The sequence below is a fragment of the Plecotus auritus genome (assembly GCF_963455305.1).
Source record: "Plecotus auritus genome assembly, chromosome: 3".
NCBI lineage: Eukaryota > Metazoa > Chordata > Mammalia > Chiroptera > Vespertilionidae > Plecotus > Plecotus auritus.
Window position 1 is genome coordinate 202,681,586 of NC_137772.1, and position 27,253 is coordinate 202,708,838.

A 27,253-nucleotide genomic window follows, 5' to 3' on the forward strand; every position below is an offset into this window, starting at 1 on the left:
ACCATAATGCTTAAAGGAGTGGTTTGAGTCTGTCCCATGATGTCCGTCAACAGAGTCCACAAAACAAAACAGAAAAACACAGACACAGACAAACAAAGGGCCCTTTAGACAAGCTTTCCAATGCGAATCGTTGGAACAAAAACTGACAAAACCGAAAGTGCGGACGACGGCCTCACGCCGATCGGTGGGAGCGACCCACCTCGTCCCAGAGGTTTGAGGGGAATACTCGTCCCTCCTGAAGGAGGATCAGGACGTCTCCCGATTCCTCCCGCCCGTGGTCCTCCGGTGCGTCCACCTAGACCGCTTCGGGCACTACCAGAGATTCAGAAATGAGCTCACACAAAAAAGAGACAAGGAACAGACAGACACCTACCGTGGCCAGTCAGACTCTCCGGATCGGGGGTCCCTTGAGGTTCTTGGGGATCCCGGGCGAGCCCCCAAATGTTATGCCCAGATTTCGTGATTCCCAAAGACCACGAGGGAGCCGAGTCCGATGCAAAAGCAAAGAGCCTTTTAATCGAGCTAGCTCGAGCTCAGTCCCACACACACACACACCAGCGCAGCTGCGAGGTGGAGAGAGAGAGAGAGTCAGCCCCCAAACGCGCTGATTTATAGGGGGCCTGGGAGAGGTAGGAGGGGTGAGGTAGTGTGGTCTCTGCTGATTGGTCGGGATCAGGTTGCACATGGGGCAGGGTGCGGCTTACCTTCCCCTTGCATTTCTATTGGCTAATCCAAAAGTGTGGGTTGGGCTCTTGAAGAGGTTCTAGGGCAGGAACCTGACTCCAGGAGGTGGAGGACATAGAACAAAAGGAACATGGAGTCTCCCCGCCCTTTCAATTGCAACATGGAAAAGAGTCCAGCATGAATGGAACTCAACTTTGATTTGTACAGGGATGACTCAATGTTTTAAAAGGAGAATGAGGATGAATAGGGGAGTGAGTAGAGGTTCAGTAGAGTCAGGAAATTGATAAATTACAGAAAGCTGGAAAGGAAGATTGGTCCATGTAAAACCATCTGGGTTGGTTAACTGGCGTTTGTTGAAGGCTCCTACCCTCCCAGGGAAACTGGTAGACAGGGGCCCTATGTTCAAGTGTTGGCTGGAACAGTGGATTCTTTTGGCAGCTTTGAGTTTTCTTAGACTGGCACTTTAAGAGAGGCTAGGTCCTCCTTTGGATGAAGCCATGAATTGTTAGAAACTATGTTAGTGCCCTGACAGGTTTGGCTCAGTGGATAGAGCGTCGGCCTGCGGACTGAAGGGTCCCAGGTTCGATTCCGGTCAAGGGCATGTACCTGGGTTGCAGGCACATCCCCTGTTGGAGTTGTGCAGGAGGCAGCTGATCGATGTTTCTCTCTCATTGATGTTTCTAACTATCCTCTCCCTTTCCTCTCTGTAAGAAATCAATAAAATATATTTAAAAAAAAGAAAGAAACTGAGAAAAAAAAGAAAAATAAAAAAACTATGTTAGTGTTTTCATGTCTTTATAGGCCAAGGTTGAGGCAGTTGAGAAAGGACTCAGAGGAACCTGGCTAGAGTTTAGTCAAAGAAAGTATCTTTGTCAGTATCACCACCACAATCCAGATAAAGAATTGTTCATCATCCTCCCCGCAAATTTCCTTTTGCTCCTTTGTATTTACCTTCTTTCTCCACCCCCAGGTCCTGGCAATTGCTGATTTCTTTTCTGTTCCTATAGTTTTTCCTTTCCCAGAATGTGTATAAATGGAATCAGTGTGTAGCCTTTTGAGATTGGCTTCTTTGATGCATAATACATTTGAGATTCATCTATGTTATATCAGTAGTTTGTTTTTTATTGTTGTTCTGACTGAGTTGTATTCCATTGTGTGGATGTATTATAGTTTGTTTATCCATTAATCAGTTCAAGGACACTTGAGTTGTTTTCAGTTTTGGTTACAAATAAAGTTACTGTAAACTCCTGTACAGATTTTTGTGTGAACATAAGTTTTCATTACTCTTGGGTAAGTATCCAGAAGTCAGATTGCTGGGTTCTGTAATAACTGTAATTAACTTTATAAGAAACTGAAAATTTCCCAAAGTGTCTATACCATTTTTCATTCCCACTAGTAATGTAAGCGAGTTCCAGTTGCTTTGCTTCCTCACTGGTAGCTGATACTGTCATCTTCCTTTAAGCCATTCTTATATCTATGTACTGATACTACATTGTGGTTTTAATTGGGTTTCCCTAATGGCTAATGATGGTGAGCATCTTTGTATGTGTTTAATGTTATTTGTGTATTTCTTTGTAGAAATATCTATCACATTTTTTGCCAAGTTTTATATTGCTTTTCTTTATTATTGTTGAGTTTTAAAAGTTACTGATTTAGCCTGGATGCAAGTCCTTTATCAGATAGGTGTTTGATAAATCTTTTCTCCTAGTCTGTGGCTTGTCATTACACTCTCCCTTAAAAAATCAACAACACTATATGTATAACATATATAATATATATTGTATTATATATATATTATTGATTTCAGAGAGGAAGGGAGAAAGAAACATCAATGATGAGAGGGAATCAATGATCAGCTGCCTTCCTGCATGCCCCTTACTTGGGATTGAGCCCGCAACCCGGCCACCGACTGGGATTTGAAAGTGATCTATGCTGGCTGGCCAGGCCTCATTACATTCTCCTAACATCTTACAAAGAGCAGACATTTTATATTTTGGTTATCAGTTTTTCTTTTAGTTGTGCTTTTGGCTTTCAGTGTCAAATCTTAGAAATACATGCCTAAACTGAGGTCTCTCAAAGATTTTTCTCCCATTCTTCTTTAGAAGTTTTAGATTTTACATTTACTTCTATGACCTATTTTGAGTTAAGTTTTGTATGTGGTATGTGATATAATTGAAGTTCATCTTTTGGCATATGGATGTACAATTGTTCCAGCACCAACTGTCCTCTGTTGAATTGTCTTTTAACCTTTATTGAAAAACAGTTGGCAGTATGTGAATCTATTTCTAGACTCTTTGGTCTATGTTTTCGTTTTGTGTGTCTATTGTTTTGTTAATAACATGCTGTCCTGATTACTGTAGTAAAGATAATAAGTCTTGAAAACAGTATGAGTTCTCCAAAGTTGTTTTTCATTTTCATAATTGTTTTGACAACTCTAGTCTTTGATTTTTCAAATGAATGTTAGTATCAGTTTATCAATTTCTAGTTAAATTTTGCTGGGATTTTTATTAGGATTATAAATTCTAATTATTAGCTTTCGGAAAATTGGCATATTAACCATGTTAAGTCTTTTCCATGTATGTACATGATGTAACTCTTCATTTATTTTAGGTCTTTGATTTCTTTCATCACTGTTTTGTAGGTTTCAGCAAACAGATCCTGCACATGTGTTGTTACATTTATACCTAAATATTTTATGTTTTATAATTCTATTGTGATACTATTTACAAATTTTAATTTTCTTTTGTATAGAATATAATTGATTTTTATATCAACCATATATCTGAGATCTTGCTCAACTCATGTATTGGTTCTAGTAACTTTTTGTAGATTCTTTTGGATTATATACATAAATAACTATGTCTGTAAATAGAGAAAGTTTTATTAACTTTTTTAGTCTGTGGGGTGTTTTTTGTTTTGTTTTTGTTTTTGTTTTTACCTTCTCTCCCCCAACCTCTTATTCTACTGATTCCACTGGCTAAGGCTTCTAGTAGGATGTTAAATTGCAATGGTCAGTGCAGACATCTTTGCCTTATACTCCAAATAGCATTCAGTCATCCATCATTATTTATGGTGTTAGCTGCAATTGCTTTTGTAGATGTACATTATTAAGGTAAGGAAGTTCTAATCTAGTTTGCTGAGTGTTTTTATTATGAATTAACTAGAGGCCCAGTGCATGAAATTCATGCGTGGAGGGGGGGGTTCCCTCAGCCCAGCCTGCACCCTCTCCAATTGGGGACATCCCTCTTGCAATCTGGGACCGCTGGCTCCTAACTGCTCACCTCCCTGCCTGCCTGATCACCCCTAACTGCCTCTGCCTGCCAGCCTGATCACCCCTAACTGCCCTCCCCTGCCAGCCTGGTTGCCCTAACTGCCTCTGCCTGCCTGCCTGATCTCCCCTAACTGTCCTCCCCTGCCAGCCTGATCTCGCCCCCAATGGCCCTCCCCTGCTGGCCTGATCTCGCCCCCAACTGCCCTCCTCTGCTGGCCAATTTGGTTCTGATTGGTCGGTTTCTATGCCAGTCAGTGTCAAAAGCTCCGCCTCTTAAGCAGCCATTGGCTCCCCACAGCACCCAGATTTGGTTCTGATTGGTTGATTTCTATGCCAGTCACTGTCAAAAGCTTCACCTCCTAGATAGCCTTGGTTCTTCACAACACCCACATTTGGTTCTGATTGGTCGGTTCCTATGCCAGTCAGTATCTCTGGGCCTATCTCCGGGCCTGATAAGAGAGGCGGGGTTGAACAGCAGCCCCCACAGAGGCCGGGAGAGAAAGAAAGGCCCAGCTGCTGGTGGGGCCCAGAAAGAAAGAGGGAGAGAAAGAGAGAAGCAAGTACTGATCAACAGCTACCAATGAGGCTGCGGATCAAACCCTGCCTCTCTCTCTGGGTCTCAGCCCCCTGGGGAGTCAGTGCTGGGTCGCCATGGCAACCCAGCGCTGACTGAAGGACCTCCGCTGACTGAAGGACCTCGGTGTTGGTCAGCCTTCGGTTGTGATCGGTCATTACGACCCTGTGCTTTTATATCTATTAGGATGGTGGTGGTTTTTTCCAATGCCTTCCTGTATTGAGAATGATACATAGTTTTTCTTCTTTAGTCTGTTGCTATGGTGAATTTCATTGATTTTTTTTAAAATTGAAACTGCCTTGCATTTCTGGGATTAGCCCCACTTAGTCATGCTGTATTCACCTTTTTATATATTGTTGGATTTGATTTGCTAATAACATTAAGGCTTTTGCATTTGTGTTCATGAAAGATACTGGTTTATAGGGTTGTGTGTTTTGTTTTTTCCTCTTGAAATATCATTTTCAGATTTTGGAATCAAGGTAATGCTTCATAAAATGCATTGGGCATTTATTGCTCTTTTGTATTCTGTTTTTTTGGAAGAATTTATGTAGAATTGGTATTATTTAGTCTTGAAATATTTAGTGGAATTCACCAATTTAGCCATCTAAACCTTGAGTTTTCTTTATTGTAAGGTTTTTAAATTACGAGTTTAATTTCTTTAATAGGTACAGGACTACTCAAATTGTCTATTCATGTGAGAATATTCATAGTTTGTGTCTCTGTTAAATTTTGGGGAGTAAAGTTGTTATTATTTCTGCTAGGTTTGTTTATTTATTTTTAGTTCTAAATCACTTTTCTGTTTGTTTTTTTCTGTGGTTACCTTGAAGTTTATTCTTCTGATGTGTATGATCCCATTGTGAAATTGAAGGTAACTTATTATTGCCTTTTGACCCCAGATAGTATCCAGGTAGCTGTAAAATTAGCACCATTATTAGAAGAATGGAAATCTATTTTACTCTGATTCTTGGAGTCTCAGGCAGAAACTGAGTCAGTAATTTTGACAAACAATCTTAATGACCCCTTCTCCTGACACACACATGCAAAGAGAGTTGGTTTTGGGGCGTATCTGTCTAATGTGGGTGCCTGAGTAAGATTGCACACTTTTTTCTGTTGCTGATTTATATGGATTTGAAAAAGAGGATAAGTGATGGCTTTTATTTTTAGGAGTGTTGAAACACCATTTCTCCTTCGTGAAAACTCAGAATTATCTATTGCTTTTTGAGTAATACAGTTTTGTTTAGGGGCATGGCAGCTTTTAAAATATTAATCTCTTACTTGACTGGACCTAGTTAAAGAAAAAAACAAAAAGTTCATAATTATTTAAAAAACACACATTAGTTTTGTGATTTTCTTCACATTTAGTTTAGCATAGCCAAGGGTAGATGCAAATTGATCAGTGTCAAAGTAACGTATTGTCAAAGTGACTACAGTTGACCTTTGGACACTGCAGGAGTTAGGATTGTTGACACCCATGCAGTTGAAAATCTACATACAACTTCTGAACTCCCTCCCCCCTCAAACCTAAGTACTAATAGCCTGCTATTGACTGGAAGCCTTACTGATAATATAAACAATTGATTAACACATATTATGTATGTTCTACATATTATATACTGTATTCTCACAATAAAGTAAGCTAGAGAAAAGAAAATGAGGAAAATACATGTACAGTAGTATATTTATCGATACTGTAGGTTTATGTTGTGTGTTTACAAGATAAATCATCTGTCAGTACCTACATCTTATATTGTACAAAACACTATATACATTTTATGTATTACTAACATTAGACATCAAAAATAAAAAGGTAATGTGAAAAAGATTCATATTTATTTACAGGTATAACAATTCATGCATTGATAATGAAGAAGCAGCAAAATGATTGCTTTATGGTAGTATTGCTTCATGGTAGCTTAGCATATACACTAAAGAGTAAATTGTAATAAAATTTTCATGGCACTTTCACAGTCACATTTAGCATTGGAAGCATTGTTACATCTTTATAAAACTATGTATCTGTGATGTACCAATTATGAGAGAGGCATACTGTACTGTAATATAATTATTTGAAAGCAAAGTTCTAAAACAGTAGGAAAACTAACACATTATTAATTTGATATGAAATATCACTCACCTTATGCCTATGTAAGGATTGGCTATCCAGTGCAATACACGTCTTGTTCTAAACAGTGAATACTTAGGCGATGATGATGATGATACAAAAAGTCTCAAACAGTTCTTGCCTACTGTTATTGGATTTTCACATGAAGACACTCACATACATACACAACAAGTAAGTATATTAACTGTACAGCATGATGTTTATTTACTACTATTTACATGGAAGTGGATCATCATAAAGGTCTTCACCCTCATTATCTTCACATTGAGTAGGCTGAGAAGGAGGAGGAAGAAGAGGGGTTGGTATTACTGTTTAGAGGTAGAAGGGAAGATAGGAGAGGCATGCACATTTGGTGTAACCCTACGAAAGTACATCATGCGTCATAATTTCTGTCAGACAGTTTTGCTTTTTCATTTCTTTAAAATGTTCCTGTATGGTACCAATCCTTCCACCGTTTGCTTTAGTTTCAACGCCCATATTATAGAAGGGTCCATTTCAGAAAAGCAGTTAAAAAAAGCAGTCTTGAATAATCAAAGTCTTTCTGCCAGATTGTCTAATGTCAATTTGTTTTCTGGCACTGCTTCTTCTACATCTTCTTCTTAGTCTGGAACTGGTTTGGAAGGACTCATCTTCAAGTCGTCTTCTGTTAGTTCCGCTACTGTGGTGTCTGTTAGCTCTTGAATTTTTCCAAGATCCATATCTTGAAACCCTTCACACCCCTCCCCCTCTTTTTTTTCTTTGTCCGATCCACAATCTCTTTCATGATTTCCTGATTGGCTTTGTTGGGAATCCTGTGAAGTCATGTACAACATCTGGACACAGTTTTCTCCAGCAGGAATTTATTGTTTCAGGCTTGATGTTTTTCACACCTTTTTCTATAATAAAGATGGCATCTTCAGTGGTGTAATCCTTCCAGACTTTCATGATGTTCTATCTATCCGGGTTCTTTTCCAAAATGTTGACAGTCCTTTTCATAGAGTGCTGTGTGTAATGAGTCCTAAAAGTCCTTACCATCTAGACTAGAGGTTGAATTAAAGATATTGTGTTTGGGGGCAAGTAGAGCACTTTGATGCCTTTGATGTTGAACTCACAGAGTTCTAGGTGGTCAAGGGGGATTGTCCAATATCAAAAGAACTTTAAAAAGCAGTCTTTTTACTGGTCAGGTACTTCCTGACTTCAGGGACGAAGCATCAATGGAACCATTTCAGAGAAAGTTTTTATTGGCTTTCTTGTTGTACACTTGATTTCAGAGAGGAAGGGAGAGGGAGAGAGAGATAGAAACATCCATGATGATAGAGTCATCTATCAGCTACCTTCTGCATGCCCCACACGGGATCGAGCCCACCACCCAGGCATGTATCCTGACTGTGAATCTAACCGTGATCTCCTGGTTCATAGGTTGATGCTCAACCACTGAGCCACGCCGGTCCGGCAGTTGAGCTTTTTAAAAAATGTTTATTGGTCATTCCTCTTCTGTGAAATGCCTATTAAAGTCTTGTACTAAATAATAATAATAATAATAATAATAATAATAATAATAATAATGTCTCGTACTCATTAAAAAAAAAAGACTTGCAGCTGGTATTTATCTTTTTCTTTCAAAGCTCAGGGTTTAGGAGCTTGCTAGATAAGGGCAATCCTGATAATAAACCTGATTGCATTTGTACAAAACGTACGTAGTCTATCCCTTCCAGTCTTAACTCCTGGTGCTTGCTTCTCTTTCTTACTAATAAATGTTCTTTGTGGCATTCTCCTCCCTCCCCTCCATAATAGGGTACTTTTGTCTGCAGTAAAAACCTGTTCAGGCAGATAAACTTTCACCTCAATGATTGTTTTTAATGGCATCTGGGAACTTGTCTGCTGCCTCTTGATTGGCAGAAGATGCTTCTCCTGTTACGTTGACATTTTTTAAGCCAAACCTCTTTCTAAAATTATTAAACCAAATGTGTGTGTGTGTGTGTGTGTGTGTGTGTGTGTATAATCCTTTGCAGGCATTGAATTCTCCAGCTTTAGATCCTTCATCTTCATTTTGCTTTAAATTGCCATATAATGACTTCACTTTTTTCCAATCATTTTAGAGTTTATGGATATGCTTTTCTTATAGCAATCCTGCACGCAAATAAAAGCTGCATTTTCAATATGAGGTAAAAAGGTTTTGCGCTTGATGGCATACCTGCAGGAATGGCTTCACAAATGGTATTTTTTTACAATGGTTCTTAACGCTGGACTCATTTATCTTGAAATGACTAAGAGGCGACCGCAATCTGCAGTACACATCAAGCAATTCAAACTTTTCTTGTAATGCCAAGACTTTCCTTTGCTTTTAGGGAACATTTCCAGCATCACTAGTGGCATTTTGTATGGGTCCCATGGTGTTGTCAAGGTTTTATAGTATTGCACTAAACATGATGAAAAAGTATTCCATAACTGCCAGAGATCACTTTTTACTATGATACACAATTTACTGGAGAGATGAACTGCTCACACAGAGATGATACTTAACACAGCACGTGAGTTTACCACAATAACAGTAGGAGGTGACTACGAAATTATTATAGTAGTACAAGAACTACAATTAATTTTATGTACTTATGATTTAATACTGCATCTTTTACATTTTACATTTTTCTTGACTGTCAATGGTACTGTGCTGTGTCTGTAAGTTTTGATAAATGTTAACTTTTTAGAATAAATTTGTGCATGTTTTATGGCAGTAAATGATAATATAGACTAGTGTCTACATATATTTTATGTAGTGATGACGTAGCTAACATTTCCTTAAGGTTTTTAATATTTCTAGGCTATGTGATTTGTGTGTGTGTGTTTTTCAAGTTGTTGCAAATCTCTAAAAAATGTTCCTATATATTTTTTTGAAAAAAAGAAAAAAAAAAGAAAAAAGAATACAAGTGAACCTGCTCAGTATAAATCCATGTGTTTAATGGTCAACTGTATATGTATACTCTCTGTGCTATATATATTTTGATGGAAATTCCTAGGTAATCTAATGTAATCCCTCTTTTATCATTTTGGTAACATTTTCTAAACTGCAGACAAAAGATTTTAAAGGATATTGTAATATGCTATATATTCATGTCTTATAAGTAAAATGAGACTGTTGTGTATAACATATTGAATGGATTAACAAATTAAAATCATAATTGAGGGGTGCCCTTATATAAAGAATTGGATATAAAGAGCTTGAAAAGTTGTAGAAGAAATTTGAAAATCCATTTTTATTCTCACAGATCTCTGTATATTTCTATTTAGTAAAATTTAAGCAGTAATTGTGGACTTTTAAAATCCCATTTGTCAAACTTAAAATGTTTGAAGAATATATGAAAGGCTGTTATGTGGATGAAATTTATTTGCTGCTTCACTCCCTTACATAGTTTTTCACAATTTACGTACTGAATGTGCCACCTGGGGCTAATTATTTGTTAATATTTATGGTCAACTGGTTAATGAGTTAAACACATTAACACCACTTGTACAGAAACTGAGTGCTAAGGATAAATAGGTGCTTGCAGATTTCTTTTTACTGGTTCTAAACCCTGTCTGAGTGCATTAGAATTTTTTTAGAGAAATTTAGACAATATTGATGCCTGATAGAAGAAACCAAGTTATTGATATTTTAATGAGTTTCTTAGGTCATTCTCAAATGCTGCCAGGGTTGAAAATTTATGCTTTAGGTATTTCATGCTGCTGCTGCTGTTGGTGGTGGTGGTATTGCCACCACTATTAATATTATTATTATTATTATTATTATTATTAGTAGTAGTAGTAGTAGTACCGTAGTAGTAGCAGTAGTAGTAGTGTATTTGTATAAGGAAGGATGTGCACAATCTAGAAACATTGTGCTAAAGATAACTTGTATTTGTCTGTTTGGATTTCTATAAAAAAATTATAACTGGTAGCTTATAAACAATAGACATTTATTTCTCACAATTATGGAGGTTGCAAAGATCAAGGCATTGGCAGATTTGTTGTTTGGTGAGGGCCTGCTTCCTAGATAGCTGTTTTTTTGTTTGTTTTTTACTGTGACCTCACACAGTAGAAAGGGCAAGGAAGCTTTCTTGGGCCCTTTTTTATAAGGGCACTACTCCCATTTATAAGGGCTCTATCCTCTTGACCTAATCACCCCAGAGATCACACCTGCTTGTACCATCACTTTGGGAGTTATGATTTTAACATATAAGTTTTAGAGAGGGAAGCATTCAGACCATAGCATAACTGTTAATTACATGTACAATTCTAGTTTCTGAGTATTTAAGAACCGATTATCTCATGGTCATTATGTATTGATGATTATTGAGTTTTTAAATTATAATGATGTGGATGAAGCAGACAGTTTAGTGATTTTTCGTTCTTTTACACCTCTTTGTTTCATGTTTATGGTGACATAAATATCAAATCTGTCACAAATTGTTTCCTTTATATCAGTTTTTATCAAGATATTCTTCAAGTGTCTAGATGGCAATTCAGGATGTGATATGCCAGACAGTTTTCTACCAGTCGTTCTCATGAATGTTGACATTGGCCCTTAATGAGAAGGAGTCACAGTAGATTGAGGGAAGAGCTGTGAGACTTTTGAAGCATGCCATTTGTAAGATGGTGGGGTGGCAGGAGTTTTAAGATATGAGGCATTGCTAGAACAAAAGAGTTGAAGTGACTTATATTAAAACTTTTATTTTTTTATTTTTATTTTTTCAAATTTTTATTAAGGTATTATATGTGTACATATCTTACCATTGCCCCCCACCCCCACCCCACTCCCATACATGCCCTCACCCCCCAATGTTTTGCATCCGTTGGTTACTCTTATATACATGCATATAAGTCCTTCAGTTGATCTCTTATTTCCCCCACCTCTCCCTAACCTTACCACTGTAATTTGACAGTCTGTTTGATGCTTTACTGCCTCTGTAACTATCTTTTTGTTCATCAGTTTATAATGTTTTTCATTATCCCCAAATGAGTGGGATCATGTGGTATTTTTCTTTCATTGACTGGCTTATTTCACTTAGCATAATGTTCTCTAATTCCATCCAAGTGCCTACAAATGGTAGTAATTCCTTCTTTTTTACGGCAGCATAGTATTCCATTGTGTAGATGTACCATAGTTTTCTGATCCAGTCATCTGCTGATGGGCACCTAGGCTGTTTCCAAATCTTAGCTATTGTAAATTGTGCTGCTATGAACATAGGGGTGCATATATCCTTTCTGATTGGTGTTTCTGGTTTCTTAGGATATATTCCTAGGAGTGGGATTACTGGGTCAAATGGGAGTTCCATTTTCAGTTTTTTGAGGAAACTCCATACTGTTCTCCACAGTGGCTGCACCAGTCTGCATTCCCACCAGCAGTGCACGAGGGTTCCTTTTTCTCCGCATCCTCGCCAACACTTGTCGTTTGTTGATTTGTTGATGATAGCCATTCTGACAGGTGTGAGATGGTATCGCATTGTTGTTTTGATTTGCATCTCTCGGATAATTAGTGACTTTGAGCATGTTTTCATGTGTCTCTTGGCCTTCCTTCTGTCTTCTTTCGAAAAGCTTCTATTTAGGTCCGTTGCCCATTTTTTTATTGGATCATTTATCTTCCTTTTATTAAGTTGTATAAGCTGCCTGTAGATGTTGGAAATTAAACCTTTATCAGTGATACCATTTGCAAATATGTTCTCCCATACAGTGGGGTTTCTTGTTGTTTTGTTGATGGTTTCTTTTGCTGTGCAAAAGCTTTTTATTTTGATGTAGTCCCATTTGTTTATTTTCTGTTTGGCTTCCATTGCCCTAGGGGCAGTATCACTGAAAAAGTTCTTTTGGCATATGTCTGAGATTTTGCTGCCTGTGGATTCCTCTAGTATTTTTATGGTTTCCCGTCTTATATTTAAGTCCTGTACCCATTTTGAGTTTATTTTTGTGTATGGTGTAAGTTGGTGATCTAGTTTCATTTTTTTGCATGTATCTGTCCAATTTTCCCAACACCATTTATTAAAGAGACTGTCTTGACTCCATTGTATGCTCATGCCTCCTTTGTCAAATATTAAATGCGCATATTGGTTTGGGTCGATATCTGGATTCTCTATTCTGTTCCATTGATCTATATGTCTGTTCTTGTGCCAGTACCAGGCTGTTTTGATGACAGTGGCTTTGTAATACAGCTTGAAATCTGGTATTGAGATCCCTCCTACTTTATTCTTCTTTCTCAGGATTGCTGTGGCTATTCGGGGTCTTTTTTTATTCCAGATGAATTTTTGGAGAGTTCTTTCTAGGTCTGTGAAATACGCCGTTGGTATTTTAATGGGGAGTGCATTGAATCTATAGATTGCTTTGGGTAGTATGGACATTTTAATGATGTTGATTCTACCAATCCATGAACATGGTATGTTCTTCCATCTGTTTACATCTTCCTCTATCTCTTTTTTCAGTGTCCTGTAGTTTTCCGCATATAGGTCTTTTACCTCCTTGGTTAGGTTTATTCCTAAGTATCTTAATTTTTTTGGTGCGATGGAAAATGGGATTGCTTTTTTAGTCTCTCTTTCTGTAAGTTCATTGTTGGTGTATAGAAATGCCATAGATTTCTTGGTGTTAATTTTGTATCCTGCTACATTGCCGAATTCATTTATTAAGTCTGTTAGTTTTTTGATGGAGTCTTTCGGGTTTTTTATGTACAATATCATGTCATCTGCAAATAAGGACAGCTTTACTTCTTCTTTTCCAATTTGGATGCCTTTTATTTCTTCTTCTTGTCTAATTGCAGTGGCTAATACTTCCAGTACTATGTCAAACAGGAGTGGTGAGAGTGGGCATCCCTGTCTTGTTCCTGTTCTTAGGGGAAATGGTTTTAGTTTTTGCCCATTGAGTATGATGTTAGCTGTGGGTTTATCATATATAGCTTTTATGATGTTGAGGTATGATCCTTCTATTCCCACCTTGTTGAGAGTTTTTATCAAGAAAGGGTGTTGGATTTTGTCAAATGCTTTTTCTGCATCAATTGATATGACTATGTGATTTTTATGTCTCAATTTGTTTATGTGATGTATCACATTTATTGATTTGCGGATATTGAACCATCCTTGCATTCCTGGGATAAACCCTACTTGGTCATGGTGTATGATCTTTCTGATGTACTGCTGGATCCTATTTGCTAGAATTTTGTTGAGGATTTTGGCATCTACATTCATGAGGGATATTGGCCTATAATTCTCTTTCATTGTGTTGTCTTTATCTGGTTTTGGTATTAGGGTGATGCTGGCTTCATAGAAGGAGCTTGGAAGTGTTCCTTCCTCTTGAATTTTTTGGAATAGTCTGAGGAGGATAGGTTTTAGTTCTTCCTTGAATGTTTGGTAGAACTCTCCTGTGAAGCCGTCTGGCCCCGGGCTTTTGTTTGCCGGAAGCTCTTTGATGACTGCTTCAATTTCTTCCATAGTTACTGGCATGTTGAGCTGTTTAGATTCTTCCTGATTGAGTTTTGGAAGGTTATATTTTTCTAGGAATATGTCCATTTCCTCCAGGTTGTCCAGTTTGTTGGAATAGAGTTGTTCGTAGTATTTTTTAACAATCCTTTGTATTTCGGTGGGTATATTAAAACTTTTAAAGTAATGCTTTGGTATGCTGTTTCTGTCTAAAATGTGTGTTAGTATTCATAGTTTTAAGCAATAAAAATTCCTCTAATTTAAACAGAAAAAAATATTTTGAAAGCTTATATTGGGTTACACATAGGATTTCTTAAATGGTAGAAGAACCAGGCTTGGAATCTGTAGTCCGGAACAACACTCTAAATCTGTTGGTGATTGTTGGTGGTGGTGGTTCCCTCACTGACCTGGGACTGTGAGGGCACCAATGTAAGGTGGTATATTCACCACTGTTTGTACTCTCTCAATGACTTGAGGCAACAGATAGCCCTAAAACTGCTGCCAGTGCTTTTTTTGTAAAACTGTATGGATTAAAGAAGGATGAACTATTTAAAACTGTATTAGGCGTTATTATTATTGCCCTCAACCTCACGGGAATGGATTGCTTGTGGTCCTTGTTGCTGCTGTTGCCACCTTTGCTTCCTTCTCTTCCATCTCCACCTCGTCCTTTTCTTGGTTTGTCAGAGTGGCAAAACCCAGACCCTAATGTCCTTGTTTCAGTTGCAGTGGAGATTTTGAGGTAAATACCTTCAGACAGGTAATTGATGTCCTTATAGCATATATGGATTCTGAGCCCTCCCTGGCTTGTTGCTTTGCTATTGTTTTTATTTGTTTAATGACTTGCTTCAACTAATTCTTTTGAATGTGTTTTCCTCTCAATGTCTGCTTTTGAAATCACTGCTCAACCTCACCCCCCCACCCTAAAAGTTTATTAGACTTAGTAAAGGCCAGCAAAAAAAAACAAAAAAAAACACACACACAAAGAAAACAACAACAACAAAAAAAACAACCAAAAAAACCACACACAAAAAGAACCCACCCAAACCAAAACAAGAAAATTACTTTAGAGACTGCTTCTCCAGCAAAGCTATAGAAGAGACTGAAGGCTACAATTTGGAATTTCAAAGAAAATATTTGAAGGAAATTTTTCTCTTACTGAAGGGCTGCAGCTTTTTTCTTAAAAAAATATTTTTTATGCCTGTCTTTCTAGGGATTATCCCTGGGCACTGTATTTTAGTGGTCTGCTAATGATTGATTAGAGGTTGTTCCTAAATGCCTTGAGCCAATAATTGTTTCATCATTTTTCTTTGAATCTGTTTGTGGTTTGGGGAATGTTTTCAGATTTTAGGAATTTTAAAATTTGTCCTACATTCAGCGGTTGATCTCTCTAGTGTCTCTTGAGCAGAAGCAGCCTTGTGCATGCAATAGCCTTCCTGACCACCAAGGATCTCCCTATTAAATTTCTGTCTGGTGTGTCATTTTGTTGTCTTTCCCGACCACTATTGCTGGGATTGTTTGCCACTGAGAGAGAGCACTCTTGTTTTTGACAATATTCCATTAAGTGCTCCAAATAAAGGCAGTCCCCTCTTTCAGGGCCAGTTAACTGCCAATCTTTTTGGCCCAGTCCCCTCAGCCCCCCTGCTGCCCAGGGCTGGCCTGAGGCACAGGCAAGCCTCAGATGGTGGCTGTCCAGCCACTCAGGGCCTGCCCGAGGGATGACCAAATGACTGAACAAGCAGGCTGTGTGGGGCAACCAGGCTGGCAGGGGCGTTAGTGAGGGATGACAAAAAACTAAACAAGCAGGCTGCGTGGGGCGACCAGGCTGGCAGGGGGGTTAGTGAGGGACGACCAAATGACTGAACAAACCAGGCTGCGTGGGGTGACCAGGCTGGTCGGGGGGCCGTGAGGGGCAACCAGGCTGGCAGGAGGGGCAGTTGGGGGTGACCAGGCCAGCAGGGGGGACAGTTGGGGGTGACCAGGCTGGTAGGGGGGGCAGTTGAGGGCAACCAGGCTGGCGGGGGGTGGGCAGTAAGAGGTGACCAGGCCGGTGGGGGGGCAATAGGGGGCAGTCAGGCTGGCGGGGGGGGGCAGTTGGGGGCGATTAGGCTGGCAGGAGGGGCAGTGAGGGGCGACTAGGCTGGCGGGGGGGGGGGCAATTGGGGTGACCAGGCCGGCAGGGGGGGCAGTTAGGGGCGACCAGGCAGGCAGGCAGGTGAGCGATTAGGAGCCAGCGGTCCAGGATTGTGAGAGGGATATCCGATTGCCCGTCTAGACCAGCAATCGGACATCCCCCGAGGGGTCCTGGATTGGAGAGGGTGCTGTCTGGGCTGAGGGGAACACCCCTCCCCCCGTGCATTAATTTCGTGCACTGGGCCTCTAGTCTATATAATAAAAGCTTAAGTAATGGTTACAGCATAACGACTGGTCGCTATGATGTGCACTGACCACCAGGGGGCAGACGCTGAATGCAGGAGCTGCCCCCTGGTGGTCTGTGTGCTCCCACAGTGGGGGGTGCGCTGCTCATTCAGAAGCCGGGTTCATGGCTGGCGAGCGCAGCGGCAGTAGCGGGAACCTCTCCTGCCTCCGCAGCAGTGCTTAAGAAGCAGCAAGCCGAGTGGTAAGGAGCAGCGAGCAGATGGGTGGTAAGGAGCGAGGGGTCCTGGACTGCAAGAGGGATGTCTGACTGCCCGTTTAGGCCCACTATGGGATCGGGCTTAAGCCAGCAGGTGGACATCCCCCGAGAGGTCCCGGCCTGTGATAGGGTACAGGCCGGGCTGAGGCACCCCCACCCCAAGTGCACGTATTTCATGCACTGGGCCTCTATTATTTCATAATGTTGCTGTAAGGCTTAAGTGAGATAATGTGGAAAGCTGTTAGCATAATACCTTGTAGTTAGAAAGTATGTTTATTCCCCACCTGATTCTCTTCCTATCATTTGAGTAAGCACTTCATATTAAATACCAGTAAGCATAAGTAGAATCATTCCAGTATTACCATTCCACCTATTTTTTTAAAAAAATATATTTTTATTGATTTTAGAGAGGAAGGGAGAGGGATAGAGAGATAGAAACATCAATGATGAGAAAGAATCATTGATTGGCTGCCTCCTGCACGCCCCCTACTGGGGATCAAGCCCGCAAGCCAGGCATGTGCCCTTGGCCGGAATCGAACCTGGGACCCTTCAGTCTGCAGGTTGATGCTCTATCAACTGAACCAAACTGGCTAGGGCTCCACCTTTTTAAAAAAATATATTTTTATTGAATTCAGAGAGGGAGAGAGAGATAGAAACATCAGTGATGAGAGAGTATCATTCATCTGCCGCATTGGGGATCAAGCCTGCAACCTGGGCATGTGCCCTGACTGGAAATTGAACCATGACCTCCTGGTTCATAGGTTGATGCTTACCACTGAGTCACGCCAGCCGGGCTCACCTATTTTTTGAGTAAAAGTTATACCTGAATTTCAGTTGCATTTAAACACATTTATTGAGTACTTCATGTCTAGCTCATAGTACCTCATTTAACTTTTAAAAAATGCTTTTGATTGAAATATAACATATTAAGAGTTTTGCCTTTAAATCAAGGGCAAATGTTTTTCCCCTCTGGAATGAGACTATTAAGATTTCCTTTTTTTTTTTTTTCTTTGTGAATTCTCACCTGATGATATTTTTTCTATTGAATTTTGAAAGAGTAGAGAGAAGGAAGGAGAGAGAGAGACAGAGAGAGTGAAACAGCAATGTGAGAGACAGGTCGATTGGTTGCCTTCCGCAGGCACCCCAACTGGAGCTGGGAAACGAATCTGCAACCCAGGTACATGCCCTTGACCAGGAATCAAATGTGTGACCTTTCGGTGAGACACATTACCACTAAGCCACATGGGCCAGACTCCATGTTTTTTGAAAAATATTCACATCTATAGAAGTAAAAATAGCACAATGAAATTTTGTATACTCTAACCATAGTACAATGATCATATATATGAAATTAACTTTAGTAAATTTCTATGATATAATTTGACAGTCCATCAGATTTTTTAGGTTTCCCAATAGTGTCTTTATAGCATTTCCTCAACCAATTTAGAATCATGCACGTAATAATGTAGTTACCATTTTTCTTTATTTTCCTTTAATATCCTTGAATGATTCCTTAGCATTTCTTTGACTTTCATGACTCGATATTGTTTTTTTCAGAATGTTCCTCAATTTGCTTCTCTGTTATTTTCATAAATTTGTTCAGGATGTGCATTTTGGGGCAGGAATACTGTGTAAGAGATCTATATAAAAGATGGTATGACCGTTCCAGTGCATCACCTATATAATGCCAGTTTGTTCTCTTATTAATGATGTTAACTTAAGTGATGTGATTAAGGTGGTGCCCACCAAGCTTATTTTCTCTAAAGTTATCCTTTTCCCCTTTGTCATTAATAAGTAATGTGGGAAGATATATTAAGATAGTGTAAACATTATTTTTCCCAGTAAACTTTGATCACATGTTTTTTGCATCCTTTATTATGCTTGCCTCAATCAGTTATTACCAAGTAGATTATTAAAATTTTGATAATTTCTGGTGTTTTGAGTGTTCTTGAGTTTTCTTTATCTAATAGTTATAATTATGAAATACTTGGATGTGAACCTGCTTATGTCATGTGTTTATTGTTTATGTGATTTTTAGATTCATATACTGGACAGACTGGGGAGAAGTACCAAAGATAGAGCGTGCTGGAATGGATGGTTCAAGTCGCTTCGTTATAATAAACACTGAAATTTACTGGCCAAATGGATTGACTTTGGATTATGAGGAACGAAAGCTTTATTGGGCAGATGCAAAACTTAATTTCATTCACAAATCAAATCTGGATGGAACAAATCGGTAAGATTGCCTTATAAATTTACTTTTAACCTTTAATTAAATACCATGTCTTGATATAGTGATTAAATTATAAAGCCTAACTTTATTAAGAAGAAATTAGTGTATTTTTTGCTGTACCAAAGAGGAAGAATAATGTACTTTCAGTTTGTTCTCAAAAGGTAACTGTATTTCTCATCTGTTGGTAGCATTTAGAATTTATGAACTATATTTTCTCCTTCTTTACTCTGAGGTAATTTACTTCTCCAGTAGTTCTCAACCAGAGATAGCACTTCTCTCTCCAAGAGTGTTTGGAAATGGACGGGGAATTTTGATTAACACGAGGCCCGGGAGTGCTACTAGCATTGTAGCTCCTGGGGGGCATGCTAAACATTTTACAATGTGCTGGACACCCAATACAACAGAGTTATCCTACTCAGAATTACCCATAGGCCCCCTAGGAATTGCATATGGAAGCTCATTTAGTAAATCTCCACATTGGACAGTGGTAAATAAACTTTTTCTATAAAGGGCTAGTTAGTAAATATTTTAGGCTTTGTGGGTTATGTATGACTTCTCTTGCAACTATTTACCTCTGCTGGTGTGAAGGCAGCTATAGATAATACATAAGGGAGTGGGCATGGCTATGTTCCAGCAAGACTTTATTTACAACACATGTAGTGCATCAGTGGGCTGTAGTTTGCTGACTCCTGGACTAGGAGAAAATCTAGTGCATATGTACTACACCCAGTAATCAAGGGAGACAGTTACAATACATAAACATGGAATTTCTACTCTGATCATGTTCAGATTTTATTTTTTTCATGTTCAGATTTTTATAACACTTCCTATTTACGTTCTTGTGTTTGAATGATTATTTAGGTTTCTAATGGTCTCATTCTAAGACTCCAACAAAAATCTAGGGAGCCTTAGGTAGAGTTGAAGGAATTTTTCAGAGTAAGCATTTGTAAATTATCTGAATGATGAATCAGTAAGCATTTAAAAGTATTGAAAACCAGGAAAGATTTAAATAATTTATTAAGGTAATGTTTTTATAGTCATGGAATTAGAGTATTTTTTGCCTTGTTTAAAAAAACGAATGAAATAATGTACGCCAAGGTGGTTTAAAAACAATCCTATATAATAAAAGCCTAATATGCTAAGTGTCTAGTCGTCTGGTTGGCTGTTCAACCAATCAAAGTGTAATATGCTGTTGATATGCTAAGGCCGCTCATTTGCTCGCTATGACATGCTCTGACCACCAGGGAGCAGTCGATCAGTCACTATGTTGTGCACTGACCAACGGGGGGCAGATGCTCAGACTGGTAGATTAGCTTGCTGCTGGGGTCTGGCCGATCCAGACTGAGTGAGATGGGCCGGACATGCCCTGGAGCCCTCCCATGGTCTCTCTCTGGCTGACCAACCTCCCACATCCCTCCCCAGCCCCGATCGTGCACCGGTGGGGTACCTTGTCCTGGCCTGTGCCCTCTCGCAATCTGGGACCCCTTGGGGGATGTTGGAGAGCTGGTTTTGGCCTGATCCCACAGGCCAGGCTGAGGGACCCCACTGGTGCATGAATTCGTGCACAGGGCCTCTAGTTGGAATAAATGTTAAAAAAGTTATAAGTATATGATGAATATAAAAACACTAGAGGCCTGGTGCACGAATTTGTGCACGGGTGGGGTCTGGCTGGCCTGCCCTGATCAGGGTTGCAAGGGGGCAATCGGGGTCAGGGCCGGCCGGGAGAGGGGCCGTGGGCAGTTGGCCAGCCGGCCCCGCCCATGATAGTAGTGTTGGGGGCCGATTGGGGGCCGGGCTGGGCTGGCCCGGGCCGGGCTGGGCTGGCCCGGGCCAGCCTGGGGGAGGGGGGCAGTCGGGGCCTGGATCAGGCTGGTTGGCTGCCGCAGTGCGTGTCATAGCCACCGGTTATTCTGGTCGTTCTGGTCGCTTGGCTTTTATATGTAAGATAACTAGAGGCCCGGTGCACAAAATTCATGCACAGCCTGGGGGGGGGGTGTCTCCTCATCTCAGCCTGCACCCTCTCCTATCCGGGACCCCTCGGGGGATGTCTGATCCCCAGGATCGGGCCTAAACAGGCAGTCAGACATCCCTCTCACAATTCTGGACCACTGGCTCCTAATCGCTCACCTGCCTGCCTGCCTGGTCGCCCCTAACTGCCCCCCCTGCTGGCCTGGTCACCCCCAACTGCATCCCCCCTGCCAGCCTGGTTGCCCCTAATTGCCCCCCCCGCTCCTGCTGGCCTGGTCGTCTCTTACTGCCCCCCTTCCAGCCTGGTCATCCCCATCTAACCCCCTCTGCTGGCCTGGTCACCCCTAACTGCTCCACCCTGCCAGCCTGGTCACCCCAACTTCCCCCCTGCCAGCCTGGTAGCTCCTCATGGCCCCCCTGCCGACCTGATCGCCCCACGCAGCCTGCTGTTCACTCGTTTGGTCATCTCTCACTAACCCCCCTGCTGGCCTGGTCGCCCCACACAGCCTGCTTGTTTAGTCATTTGGTCATCCCTCACTAAACCCCCTGCTGGCCTGGTCTTAGGCAGCCATCTTGTGAGGGCGTGAGGGTTAATTTGCATATTCTTTATTATATAGGATTGTTGTGTTTTAACTTAACATTTGGCTTTGATAGGGGCACTAGGAGTTGAATGTGGCCATGTCATAGTTTTTTTGACTCCCTTCAGAAAGCCATACAAAAACCAATGAAACTAGATAGCAAATCCAAAAACATATCATAAATTAACGTCAAGCATCCAGAAATAAAAGCAAGTAAGGAAGAGCAGACCACTAATAGCTACAGACCTCCATAGTATTACTATCTGTGCAAGAATAAGTGCGGGGAGGGTGCATTATATAGGGTGTTTCATTGAACTTAAATGTAGGAGACCTCCAAAATAGCCTCAATGATTTACTAGACAATGTGGTGGACTATATTAAGAGCAGCAGCTGAAATGAGAGGGTGGGGGTTGCCCACTCTAATATCAGGCAAGTACAGTGTTTCCATGGTAAAGACAGAAAAGGATAGAGCAGTTTGGCTCCAAAGAATTGTTGAAATGGACCTGCTAGAGTTCTCTACCAGAGCAGGATACCAAACTTAGTGGAAACAAAATAGAATAGAATAGTATCATCAAAATTGAGAAGACTAGGGAAAATTAAAAGGTACGAAAGGGAAGGGAAAGAGAAAGTTCAATAAAGATAGAGGAATAGCTGGAGATCTCAGAAAGGAAGCTACCATTGTCTTTAATATTACATGAAAGCAACAGAAGACTGAATCCTATAAAGTGAGAAAAACTACCTTGACCACCACTTTTTTATAAAAGTTCAAGAAAACTAATTTTACATAAACATGAGAAACAGAAGTATCAAGATTAAGTCCCACTTAAGGTTATTGTAAGGAATATCTTATTTATAGCAGTAATTTAAGCTAATAACAACTTAACTTTGAATGCATACTTAAGTTCTATGCTTTTACTCTCCCCCACATTAATGTTTCTGATGTTATACCTTGCGTATTCATTAACAATAACATTGTACTTATTTTTTATTACTTTTGTCTTTTAACACATTTACCCACCACTATTCCAACATTAGAGTATTCTGAATTTAACCATGTATTTGTCTTTACCAGTGAAATTTAAATTTTTATATGTTTTTCTGTTACTAATTAGTGTTCTTTTGTTTCAGCTTCAAGAAGTTCCTTTAATGTTTCTTGTAAGGCTGATCGAATTGTGATTAACACGTTTAGCTTTTGCTTGCTGGGTAGAGTACAGCAGGTCCTTGAATAATTTCTTTTAATGTGGTTTCATTATAACATTGATGAGATACCATAGGAACTTAACTCTTGTTTATGTCACCTAGCCTGTGGTAAAATTTGTTTCATTAGATGTCATTTCACTTGAAGTTGCAGAACCTATCAGAGATGTTAAATAAGTACTTACTATATTTTTGTTTGGCAGTTTTTGTCTTTCAGCACTTTGAATATATTGTGCCACTCTTTCCTGGTCTGTAACATTTCTGCTAAAAACTCTGTTGGTAGCTTTGTGGGGGTTCCCTTGTGAGAAATAAGTTGTTTTTCTCTTGCTGATTTAAAGAGTCTCTTTAACTTTGGACAATCCTATTTAATAAAAGCTTAATATGCTAAGTGTCTGGTCAAAGCATAATATGCTAATGATATGCTAAGGCCACTCAACTGCTCGCAATGACGTACACTGACCACCAGGGGGCAGACAGTCGACTGATTGACCAGTCGCTATGATGTGCACTGACCACCAGGGGGCAGACGCTCAGACTGGTAGGTTAGTTTGCTGCTGGGGTCCAGCCAATCCGGACTAAGCTAGACAGCCGGACATGCCCTGGAGCTCCGCAGTTCCTTCCTGGCTGGCCAACCTCTTGCATCCCTCCCTGGCCTCCGATTGTGCACTGGAAGGGTCCCTCGGCCTGGCCTGTGCCCTCTCGCAATCTGGGACCCCTTGGGGGATATTGGAGAGCTGGTTTCGATCCAATCCCGCAGGCTAGGCCGAGGGACCCCACTGGTGCACGAATCCCTGCACTGGGCCTTTAGTTTAATTATAATGTGTTTTGTTGTGTTACCTTTTGAATTAATAGTTTTTGGAACTTTCTGGATGTCTATTTTTTTCTTCCAGGTTAGGGAAATTTTTAGCCATTTTCTTCCATTAATATTTCTGCCACTTTCTCTCTAGCCTCTCCTTCTGGGACCCTTATCTTGCAAGTTATAGTCCACTTTATGGTGTGCCATAAGGCCCTTGGGCTATCTTCACCTAATTTTTTTAGCCTCTCTGCTTTGGTGACTTTCACTGCCTTGACTTGGAGTTTGCTGTTCCTTCCTTACATTTGATCTATTGTGCTTTTGTACCCTTCTATTTGAAGTTTTCACATCAGTTATTGTATTCTTCAGCTCTGTGATCTTGCTGTATGATACTTTCTTATTTTTTTTATCTCTTTCTTGAAATTTTCACTTTGTTCATTCATTGTTCTCCTGACCTCAGTGAACATCTTTATGACTTTTATTTTGAAATCTTTATCAAGTAAATCATGGACCTCTGTTTCATTAAGGTTTGTTTCTGAAGTTTTGTTTTTCTTTGTTTGAATATATTTCCTTGTTTCTTCATTTTCTTTGACTCTTTGGTTTCTGCACATTAGATAAAACAGACACCTCTCCCAATCTTGACAGAGTCATCTTGTTTAGGAAATGAACCTTATCATTCAGCCTGGCCTAAGTTCTTGGTTGTCTCTCAGACTTTTGTAATTGTCCAAACTACCTTCTTTGTTTTTAGTGGCTGGCTCCCAGTAGTTGAGGTTGTGCCAATACTGGTTATGCATTTCAAAGTGGAGGTTAGCAGCCTCAATGAAGGCTGATTGGAAGCTGGACTCCCAAGCAGCAGCGGCAAAAGTATACAGCCAGGGCCTTCCAGGGAGAAATTTGGAGATGGGCTTTTTACCTGCTCCTCTATGTTGGGCATGGATATATAGCTGCAGAAGGGGTTGCTTCTATACCCATTAAGAACTGCTTCATTACTTGCTATAGTCCTGAGGGACTTGTGGATATAAGTCTTACTGGCTTTCAGAGGCAGACTGTCCAGGGCCTCATCACTTGGGCAGCATGGACAAAAGCTGGGGCACTAGATATGTGTACAGCTGAATCTGTGGAGATACTAGAGGTTTGGAGTAAGCTAGGATGGAGGTTATGTCTGCCAGCTTCTTTCGTCTACCAGAAGGATTACAAGTCATCCTCTAGATATCTGCTAAAATAGAAACCTGAGCATTAGACAGCAGCTTTTAAAGTAGGCAAATAGACTTCTTTCAGGATAACTTGAGAGATGGGCGATTCTGACTGCTCTGTCTGTGCTCATCCCTGCTGGGATAGATTTTTTTTGTAAACCTCATGGTAAGGTAATAAAAATCAGAAACTTATTAAAATTCTAATGGTATTCTTCACAGAAATAGAACAAACAACCCTAAATTTTGTATGGAACCACAAAATACCCTGAATAGTCAAAGCAATCTTGATAAAGAAGAACAAAGTTGGGGGCACCATACTTCATAATTCCAAAGTATATTTCAAAGCTATTATTGTCAAAACATTATGGTATTGATATAAAAACAGATAGATAGATCAATGAAACAAAATAGAGAGTCCAGAAATAAACACATGCATATATGCTCAATTTTAATTTATAAAAGATAAGCCAAGAATATACAATAGAGAAAGGATAGTCTCTTCAATACATGTTTGGAAAATTGGGCAGCCACACGCAAAAGAATGAAACTGGACCCAAAACTCAAATGGGTTAAATACTTAAATTTAAGGCCTGAAATCCTAAAACTTTTAGAAGAAAATAGGGAAAAAGCTTCTTGAATTGGTATTGGCAATACTTTTTTTGGATTTGACACCAAAAGCAAGGCAATAAAAATAAAAGTGAACAACTGGGACGACATCAGATTAAAAAGCTTTAGCACAGCAAAGGTAACCAACAAAATGAAAAGGCAACCTGTGGAATGGGAGAAAATATTTGTAAATTGTATATTTGATAAGGTGCTAATATCCAAAATATATAAATAATTCATACAGCTCAATTGTAAGAAATACAAACTATGTCATTAAAAAATGGGCAGAGGAACTAAGATTTTTTTTAAAGGAAGACCTATATTTAGCCAACAGGTAAGTGAAAAGGTGGGTAACATCACTAATCATCAGGAAAATGCAAATCAAAACCACAGTGAGTTATCTCACACCTGTTATAATTTCCATCATCAAAAAGACAAGAAATAAACATTGGTGAGGATGTAGTGAAAGGAAAACCTTTTGCCCTGTTGGTGGGATTTTATATTGGTACATACACTATATAAAACAGTTTGGAGGCTCTGCAAAAAAAAAAAAAAAATAAAAAAAATAAAATAAAATATATATATATATATATATATATATATATATATATATACACACATATACATACATATATATATATATATATATATATATATATATATATATATATATATATATTACTACTGTATAATCCTGTAATCCCTCTCTGGTTATATGTCCAAAGGAAGTGAGAACAGGAATTTGAGGAAATATCTGCTCTCCCATGTTCATAACAGCATTATTCACAATAGCCAATACTACATAGAAACAACTTAAGTGTCTGTCTGTCAGTACATGAGTAGATAAATTGTGTATATATACATTAATGGAATATTATTCAGCCATCAGAAGGAAGGACATGGGACTTGAGGAAATTATGCTCAGTAAAAATGAGTCAGATAGAGAAAGGCAGACACTATAAGGTATCAATTATATGGAATCCCAACAGAAAAGTAAGGTCAAACTCATAGAAACAAAGAGAAGAAAACTGGTTGTCAAGGGCTAGGATGTAGGGGAGATAGAGATTGGCAAAATGGTTTAAACTTTTAGCTATGAGATGAAAAAGGTCTGAGGATTTAATGGAATTAAATTTTTAATACAGGCGTGGTCATCCCTGGCTGGTGTGACTTGGTTGAGCATCATCCCTTGCACTCAAGGGGTCGCTGGTTCGATTCCAGGACAGGGTGCACATACCGGGGTTGTGGATTTGATCCCCAGTCAGGGTGCATATAGGGACAGCCAATCGATGTTTCTCTCTCTCTCCCTCCTTTCCTCTTTTTTCTCTAAAATCAGTAAAGACATATTAACATTTTAAAAAATACATATGTACAGGGGAGGGCAAAAGTAGGTTTATAGTTGTGAGTACATGAAATAGAGTTTATTCTTTTATTACTGTTTATGAATTATTGTATTATTTATTATTATAACCTACTTTTGCCCACCCCTGTATAGCATTGTGATTATAATTGATTAACTGCATTATATATACTAGTAATTGAAGTTTGTTAAGAGAGTTGAACTTAAACACCACACAAAACAAAAAAAATTGTGAGATATGATGTTTAACTAGGTGGGAGAATCCTTTCACAATTTATATGTATATCTTATCACTACATACACCTCAGTATCTTTCAATTTTATTTGTGAATTATACTTCAGTAGAGCTGAAGAAAAAAATGTTATAAAGAAAAAACAAACAATGATGAACAGAGTAATGCCTTTCATAGGAAACTTCCTAGAAAGATAACAGATCAAAACCTCCATTTTAAAATGCACTATCAGCAGTGAAACACCAATGTTACCTGTCAAAAACCAGTATAAATTAATATTAGAAAGCTCAGAAATTAGATGACAAAATCCAGGGAAGTATAAATAAAAGAAAAATCATTATGTAATTTGCAATTTTTAAAGATTGTTAATGAAGTGCTGAGTAATTTAGTTTTCACTATT

At 39.4% G+C, this 27,253-nt stretch overlaps 1 protein-coding gene across 2 annotated transcripts in view; it reads left to right on the plus strand.

Annotated features, from left to right (window-relative positions):
- Positions 1–27,253, plus strand: part of LRP6 (LDL receptor related protein 6) — a 149,320-nt gene that overhangs the window by 48,601 nt on the left and 73,466 nt on the right. For both annotated transcript variants that reach the window (XM_080661452.1, XM_080661453.1), the window contains exon 3: positions 18,734–18,931. In XM_080661452.1, coding sequence (XP_080517578.1) covers positions 18,734–18,931 — 198 coding nt within the window. The remainder of the gene's footprint in view (positions 1–18,733; positions 18,932–27,253) is intronic.